The 8,254-nt window shown below is 39.1% G+C and overlaps 2 protein-coding genes across 23 annotated transcripts in view; one reads left to right on the top strand and one right to left on the bottom strand.

Moving 5' to 3' along the window:
- Window positions 1-26: 26 nt before the first annotated feature.
- On the top strand, window positions 27-778 carry Polr2J (DNA-directed RNA polymerase II subunit RPB11). The gene is made up of 4 exons (XM_017079881.4): window positions 27-186; window positions 261-350; window positions 411-585; window positions 689-778. The coding sequence occupies exons 1-4, from the start codon at window positions 134-136 to the stop codon at window positions 722-724; spliced, it is 354 nt and encodes a 117-aa protein (XP_016935370.1). The 5' UTR covers window positions 27-133; the 3' UTR covers window positions 725-778.
- The window catches only part of CLIP-190 (Cytoplasmic linker protein 190), a 27,757-nt gene continuing 20,260 nt past the window's right edge, over window positions 758-8,254 (bottom strand). For 17 of the 22 annotated variants that reach the window (XM_070996095.1, XM_065865977.2, XM_065866000.2 and 14 more), the window contains 7 exons: window positions 6,540-6,650; window positions 5,283-5,349; window positions 3,764-5,214; window positions 1,691-3,688; window positions 1,499-1,629; window positions 1,186-1,394; window positions 758-1,117 (listed from right to left, as the gene is read on the bottom strand). In XM_070996095.1, coding sequence (XP_070852196.1) covers window positions 1,071-1,117; window positions 1,186-1,394; window positions 1,499-1,629; window positions 1,691-3,688; window positions 3,764-5,214; window positions 5,283-5,349; window positions 6,540-6,650 — 4,014 coding nt within the window. In that variant the 3' untranslated portion in view covers window positions 758-1,070. Of the gene's footprint in view, window positions 1,118-1,185; window positions 1,395-1,498; window positions 1,630-1,690; window positions 3,689-3,763; window positions 5,215-5,282; window positions 5,350-6,539; window positions 6,651-6,739; window positions 7,338-8,254 lie in introns of those variants that run through there. The other 5 variants (XM_017079808.4, XM_017079800.4, XM_065866031.2 and 2 more) reach the window with 1 other exon arrangement.

Below are 8,254 nucleotides of genomic sequence, written 5' to 3'. Positions count from 1 at the left end.
TTAGCTAAACCAGCATCCCTCAACGCGTTTATGCGTTTTGGAACACTAAGCCAGCGAATTTTCTGAGCGTGGAAGGCGTATTTAATAAACAATTTCGATTTTGGCAGAAATTTACGGAAAATAAGCATACAAAATGAATGCGCCACCCACCTTTGAGTCATTCCTGCTCTATGAAGGCGAGAAAAAGTGAGTAAACGTAGAAAACTTCCCCAATTAACCACCTGTAACCAATTTTCGTGTTTGTTTTGGCGCGGTGGCAGAATCATCAAGGAACTGGACACCAAAGTGACAAATGCGGCTATATTTACGATAAACAAAGAGGATCACACTCTGGGAAACATGATCCGCAAGTAAGTTGATTAATAGGTCGGAATAATCATCACGAACTAAAATGGTTATTTAACCCACAGCCAGTTGCTGAAGGACCCCAATGTTTTGTTTGCCGGCTACAAAGTTCCCCATCCTCTAGAGCACAAGTTCGTTATCCGGATTCAAACCACGGCGGATTATTCCCCACAAGAAGCCTTCATGAATGCCATTACAGATCTCCTAGCGGAATTATCCCTTTTCGAAGAGCGATTCAAAGTAAGACAAGTAATATATATCCATTATCCATTATATAGAAATGGAAAACCTATCTGTATCCTTGCAATTACCATTCCTAATTCCGACATTTCTTTATTTCCAGGATGCCATTAAGGAGAAAAAGGAGGGCGGCGATTAATTTTACTTGTACCACTCATAAAAACCCAATAAATTTTTGCAGTTTTCTTCCAAATTCTGATTTTTAATTTTTTTTTACACTATGTTTACACTCAAAAATTACGAAAACAACCGATTGTGTGGGCCACGAATCGCATTAAATAAATAAAAACAATTTAAAATAGACTATTATCCATGAAATGTGTGCATAACGCAAGATCACAATTTTAGATAGAGAATGTTTTTGTGTGATTGAGTGAAGCTCTCTGCTGAGGTAAAAGTTATCTCATCTGATAGATCTCGCAATAAGATTATGCTATAAAGTCAAAACAAAGTAAAACGGAAAATAATTTAGAATTTATGTAGAGCTAAAAGGTTTCATCATCGGCACATTCGCTGGTATCATGGCCAAAAACTGAAAAGGTAAAATAAATTACAAAGTTAGATATAACTCAGAATAGTATTATTAATATTTCTAATTACCCTCGCAGGAATCGCAGTATTTTCTGGGTGCAGGCAGCTTGCGTTCCTTCTCATTGTTATTGGCCTCCGATGGTGGCGGGGAGTAATCCCGATCTTCACTAGCCTGGATTGGACAGTCCTCCGTCTCGTGCTGATCAAACTCATCGCAGATGTCGCAGAAAAGTCTGGGAGCCGGTTTTCGCTTCGTCAGCACATCAAAGGCATGCGGTCTGGAAATATATAAAACAATGAATATTAGTTTCCATAAATATAAAGCAAATTAGCTAGAAATAATTAGAATACGAGATGATTATCTTTAACTAAGGAAACTCACTTGGTAAAATCCATAGGCATGGTTTCGAGGGTCTGGACTTTGGCCTTGAGAGCATCATTCTTCTGTTGCATGTCGGCAATGATTGAGTTGAGGAAGTTGATCTTGGCAAGACTTGTCTCGGTGTCTAATGACTACAAGAAGGAAAAAATATTTAATAAAAAACTATTTACTAATAAATCAAGGAAAACCCACCTCAAGTTCATCACCCTTTCCAGACCTGCTGCCTGCTCCATTCATCTGTGTCTTGAGGGTCAAAATCTCCCTGGTCTTCTCCGACTCCAGCGATTCCAGCTGGCGCCTCAGTTCCTTAGTCTCCTGATTAGCAGTCTTTTGGGCTTCGTTGGCTTTATGGAGTGCGGCCTCCAGTTCCACAACTCTATTTTGCAGCTGTTCCAGCAGCTTGGATTTAGCGGAGGCCGAATCATCCATTTCATCGATGACTTTCTGATACTCCGCCAGCTGTGTGTCGAATTCGTTGCCTTTTTCCAAAAGCGATTGCTTTTGCTGGAGGGATTTTTGAAGCTCCTCGTTCTTAAGCTGTAGTTGACTCAGCTGCTCAGCTAACTTGGAGGTTTCTTCTTGTAGATTCCTTTCCTTTTCCTGAGCCTTTTCCAACTTGTCCTGGAGTTCGTTGTGGCTTTTCTTTTGTCCTTCCAGTAGAGAATTACTTTCTTGAAGTTTGTTTTCAAAATCTTTAAGGCTTTTCTCTTTGTTGGACAGTGACTCATTAAGTTCCCCATTGGCCTGTTCTAGTTGGCGTAGTTTCTCGGTGATTGCCAGAGATTCTCCCTGTAGGTTACCCTCCGTCTCCTGTGATTTCAACAGCAACTCCTGAAGCTCTTTGTTCGTGGCCTGTTGGCTTTCCAACTGGGCGGTGGCGGCTTGGAGTTTTTCCTCGAAAACTTTCACCAACCCTTCTACTTTTACTAGAGAATCCCTTACTTCTCCATTGGCCTGTTGGACTTGTTGCAGCTCACCGGATAATTTGGCAGCCTCTTCCTGCAAAGCTTTCTCCCTCTGTTGTGCCTCCTCCAATTTAACTTGGGTTTCTTTAGTCGCCGAATTTTGGGTTTCTAGTTGAGTATTGCTTTCTTTCAGTTTATCTTCTAGACTCTGTACAAGTTCATCCTTTTTCTTGAGAGTCTCGGAGAGTTCCGACTGGGTTTTTTGTAGCGCCTGTAGTTGCTCGGTTAATTTGGCACTCTCCTCTTGTAAGTTCTTTTCCTTCTTCTCAGCTTCTTCAAGCTTTAGTTGGACTTCCTGGGAGGAAGTTGATTGGCCTTCTAATTTGGTACTGGTTTCCTTAAGCTGACCTTCCAATTTCTGGACAAGTTCCTCTTTTTGCTTAAGAGAGTCTTGAACTTCTACGAGTGACTGTTGTAGTTCCTTTAGTTGCTCCTTGGAAGTCAAGGATTCCTGTAGCAAATTCTGCTCACTCTGCTGCGTCTGCTCCAATTTCAACTCCAGATCCTGGAACTTTTTCTGCTGTTCATCCAGTTGAAGATGGGTATCCTTCAGCTCCTCCTTCATCCCTGTGAGTTTTTCGATTAGTCGCTCTGAATTCATATCCGCCTCCATTTCAAAAAGCTCGAATATGTGATTAGTTTCACTCCGTTCCGCTTGAAGGACTTCCAACACGGTGGAGAGCTCTTCGTTGGTAGCAGATATGTTGGCATTAGCCACCTGGATGGCTTCCACAAGCGTTTTAAGATCAGCTATCTTCTGGGCATCTTCAGTGGCCATTTTCTCCTTGTGTTGAGTCTCAGCATTGCTGATTTCCAGACGCTCCTGAAGGTCCTTGATGGTTTCCTGGGTGCCAGAGCTCAGTTCTTGATTTTCCCCCTTAGACTTAGCTAGTTGTTCCTGAAGATTCTTGATAGATTCTTCCAGAGATTTCTCCTTCCTTTCTCCCTCTGCTTTCAGTTTTGTCTGGGTGTCTTGGCTGTCTTGAAGCTGCGATCGTAGCTCCTGCAGTTCCTTCTCCTTCTGCAGCATCTCCTGGCTCCAGGCATCGGCTTTGCTGGTCAGTTCCTTCTGACCTGTGGCCAATTCATCCGAAAACTTGGTGAGTTTGGTATGAAGGTCGCTGGAAGAGGATCGTTCAGCCAGGAGCTCAGCATGAAGTGTATCGGTGATCTCCTTGACCTGATCTTGCAGATGGGAAGCTTCCGCTCGTGATTCCGCGTAGTCCTATTTGAAAATAGGTTTATAAGAAATATAAATTCACTATCTATTAAGTTCATTGTTACAAATTTAGATCCTTACCTTGTTGACTTTTTCGAGAGCAGCATTGGCTGCCTCCAGTTGCTTAGTTTTTGATTCCACATCCGTATGACTTGAACTGAGAGCTGACTGGGTCTCCTCCACTTCGGCTTTAAGTTTGGAAATCTGTTCCTGCAGATTGACCAACTTCTTGGCTTCCTCCTCGAGACTTCCATTGGCTAACTCCAATTGTTTGGTCTTTGCTTCCACATTCGATTGGCTAGATTTTAGCTCGGATTGAGTTTTCTCAGCGTGGGCCTTAAGCTGACTAATCTCTTCCTGCAATTTGGCCAAGTTCTTGGATCCCTCTTCTCCAGATGCGGCTGCCTGTTGTTGAAGTAGCTCTAATTGTTCTCGAGTGGACTTTAGAGCTCCTTCCAGTTCACTTGACTTCGCCTGAAACTGCTGTAGATCCTGATCCTTTTTATTTAGAACAGTTTCCTGATTTTTCTTCAGCTCTTCCAGGTCAGCTAAGAGTGCTTCATGGACTTTAGTTTTCTCATCCAGTTGAAGGTGCAGTTGTTTAAGGGCTTCACCAGATTCAATTAGTTTAAGATCTTTCTGGCTATTAATATCCTTGTTTTCCCGAAGATGAGCCTCTGTTTCAGACTGTTTCTTTTGGAAGTTCTCCAGTTCAGTTTCTTTTAAGGCCAATTGCTGCTCTACGTTTACTTTTTCTAATTTTATTTGATTGATTTCAGTTTCAGCCTTTTCTCTGACTAGTTTTTCTTGTTCCGCCAATTGCTTTAATTCAGTTAATTGCTTTTCAAGTTGCTCTTTTTCCTGTTGATTTTTCAAAGCCTCTTCCTTAAATTGATTTAGCTCCTTCTCGGTTTTCTCTAAAAGATTCGATTTTTCATCACTTCCAGCCGTTTGCAACCGTAGCATATCATCCAGAGCCGAACTATCTGCTTTTTGTACATTTAATTGGGTGGTTAGTTCATCGAGTTGTTGACTTAGCTCCTTGATTTGCTCATCCCGCATTCGGACTTCGGTTTGAAGAATCTCGCATTCGTCGGTTTTGTTAACCCTTTCGCTTTCTAGGGTATCTGAGACTGCTTTCAGGCTTTGCAACTCGGAGGTGACCTTTTCCAGCATTTCCGATTTTTCAGCCAATTTTCGAGAGAAATCAGCTTTTGTCTCCTCAGCTTGCTTTTCGTTTTCATCCTTGAGCAACGCTAGTTCCCTGCGGAGATTTTCTAATCCACTTTCTGAGAGGGAGAATTTCTCCAGGGCCTCATCCTTGGAAAGCAATTCTGACTGAAGGGTGGCATTTTGATCTTGCAGGTACTTTACATTTTCCCTCAGCCGCTGCTCCTCCTCCAGCTGCTCGGCGATCCGTGATTCCGTTTCCTTCTGCTGAGTATTCAACTTTTCCTGGAGCTTAGAAAGTTCCTCCTTTAAAGCGCTATCATCTGGAGGCGGTGGTGGTATACTCTGCAGACTGGGAGTAGCTGAGGAGAACACAGAAGGGGGAATATTAGTAATATTTCACATTAAATAATTTATTTTATTTCTTTACCGGATACCAGTTGTGTGATTTTTGTCTCTAGATCGTGGATTTTTTCTTTGTAGACCTGGGACTGAGCCTATAAAAATGGGTTTTAAAATTAATAGAAGGTCAGGTTAATTCTTATCGTATTGGAATTTACATTGACTTGTTTTGTTTTTTCGTTTCTGACTATGTTTACTTGAGAATTCAACAAATATATGTAGCATGCCCGATATGTGACTCTGGGGAGTCACAGATATTCTTTCTACTATAAAACGGTTTAAGTCTGTATTGCTGAAGTGAAACCTCTTCAATCGAACTAAGTTGGATAAAATTTTAACGACACTTCTAACTATGTATCAGAAATCTATTCAAATTTAAAATTGCTTATTTATTCCTTTTTGTCTATTGAAATATAATAAAATAAATGTAGCAATGCCTTTAAAACATTAAGCATGATTGCCTTAATTGCCAAATATTAAACATACGCTAGCTTTTTTTAAATATTCCTTTTGGATAATAAATAAATGTAGCAAAGGCTAAATAACATTAATTTATGATTGCCTAAATTACCACATATGTGTAAGGATTTTGTTAAAACAAATCCCCTAACAATTATACATGATATTCGGTGATTTACAAAAACTTGCTAATCTATTATGCATATAAACTCTCTCTGCAGCTGCGGTCGGCAGCTTTATATAAAGCGGGCATACGATATAGCTCTGCCACTTCTTTGCCGCCACGCAAACAGTGTACAGCAGCGGTACGTTGCACATAATTTAAAACCAAATGTCATAGTATTTTATTGCTGAGTGCTGCTATACAGTCATCAATTAATGAAAATCAAAATGCCATTGTATTGGGTGCCGACTGTTATCAATTGTCACATAGGAGTGTTTGTTTAAATAACTTAGAATTGCTAAGATTTTTATAGCATACTTTCAGTTCTTGAAAATCTATTGGACTAAAAAAATAATTTACGACAAATGTGGCGATTATATTACACTTGTAATGTGGATAAAAATTGGATTCCTATGAAAAAAAGAATGACAAAAGAAAATAGGTAAACCAAATCTTTCAATGACAAGCTATTTCTATTTGACAACTATCAAAAAATGCAAAATTCTGAACAGCACTTAAAAGGCAGTCCTAAAATGCTACGAAATAGGCTTTGGGAAACTTAAAGCAGGGAATCAAAATAATGTTTTCAACATCTGTGTAATTACGATTATGCACAAAACAAGTCAGTGTACATTTCAAATCAAACTATCTACTCGTTCTTACATTCATTTCATCGCCACAAAACTGTGCTTCGTCTACAGAGAACTGCAACTCTTCCGATTTCTTTCGTTCATCTCCCAATGCCGACTCCAATTCAACAATTCTTGCCTTCAGCTAAGGATCGAAGGATCAGAGAAATACGAAAACGGGATTAGCAAAAAAGTAATGACCATAAATAAAACAACATTTGGAGATTTAAAACATGTTTTGCATATTGTTAATGTATTTTACTTCATATAGATAGTGTTTAAGTGTATTTCGTATATATCGTATCAACTAAACCAACAGCAAGAAAAATTCGCTTTCGTACAAAATAATCAAAAATTGTTGGACAACTTTTCCATATTCCAATTTTTTTCTTCCAAATTTCGTTTTTACATTTTTTTAAGCCAAATAAACCTCTTAAATCAACTTTATTCGTTTCGGTTTTTTTGGGTTGGCTTTCGTTTTTTTTTGTTTAAGGTTTTTCTCATTTCATTATTTTAAAGATCTTTTATTCTTTATTTGGTTGTATCAGCTTAAAACGCTGTGCAGACTTCAACATTGTCTTCAGTGGTTCCTTTCTCGGTGCGAAGAAAGTTAGTTTCAAAAATCATCGAATCGAATAGTTTTGAGCACTGTGATCGCCCATCCATCTGTCCCAGATTTCTACTTGATGCGCAGCGGTGTGAGGACACTGTGCAGGATGCAGTGCCTCTCGTGTTTGCCCGACCAGCCGCGGAACTCGCGTCGCAGATCGGATACCTTTATGCTGTGTCTCGCTATCAGGCGTCTCCAGCGATCCGCTTCGATCAGTATTTGCTATAAGAATCATACAAAAATAGTTTTGTGCAAACAGGATTTCTTTTCTAGGGCCAGCATAATTTTGATTTCAAATTGTTTTTTTTGGTTTTGCGTTAAAAAGGATGGATGGTTCAGTGGATGAGATAGGTAGGAGTAATGGAATTGGTGTGGTTCGGATCGGGGGTTTTGGGTGATAATTTTGTTGCTAATTTAACACTCAAACTCAAAGTGCGCTCGACAAATAGAAAAGTCTAACACGTATCCGCATATAATTATAAGCACAAACAATTTATTGAAAACAAAACCAAACAGAAAGCACAAAACTCAATCATCCCAGACAGTCATCTTCTAGAAAAGCCCCCAAAAGCGGTTGCAAAATAAGCACATAAAAGTGTACAGTGCGTTTTAAAAGTATAGGCTTTAAATCCCATATATGTTTATACCTTTAAAACGCTCTGTAAGAGTAAGCAACAGTGCAAAAGTGCTAAAACTGAATGCAAATAATTTTGTTTATTTATAATAGTGGTTTTGCGTTTTTCTTGCTGTAATAATTTTTGAGTAGTGTATATGATAATTGTGTGTCTAAACCGAGATGAACTCAATAAAAATTCTTTTGGATGCAAACAAAAATGAAATGTTAATTTAACCCATTCAATCTTATCAGATGCAATTTTCAAGGTAAATAACTATTTTGTGCCAGCACAAAACGTATGCTAAATGTATGCAAGTTGATTTTAAATCAATTTGGTTTGTATACATTTCGAGAATAACCTTAACCCATTGTTAGCCGAATTTTGACCGAGTTAAATGCTGTTGAACCCCCAAATACCTTTCATGCCTAGTTAAACTTATGAAATTTGTACTCTCCTCAGCGTTCGAAGTTAATTAGATGAATCATTTTTTTTGGGGAAATGACTGATAATTTGAAGATGACT

This window comes from Drosophila suzukii, chromosome 2L, assembly GCF_043229965.1.
Source record: "Drosophila suzukii chromosome 2L, CBGP_Dsuzu_IsoJpt1.0, whole genome shotgun sequence".
NCBI classification, from domain to species: domain Eukaryota; kingdom Metazoa; phylum Arthropoda; class Insecta; order Diptera; family Drosophilidae; genus Drosophila; species Drosophila suzukii.
The sequence above is the reverse complement of the archived record's forward strand: the minus strand, read 5'-3'. Positions and strand labels throughout refer to the sequence as shown.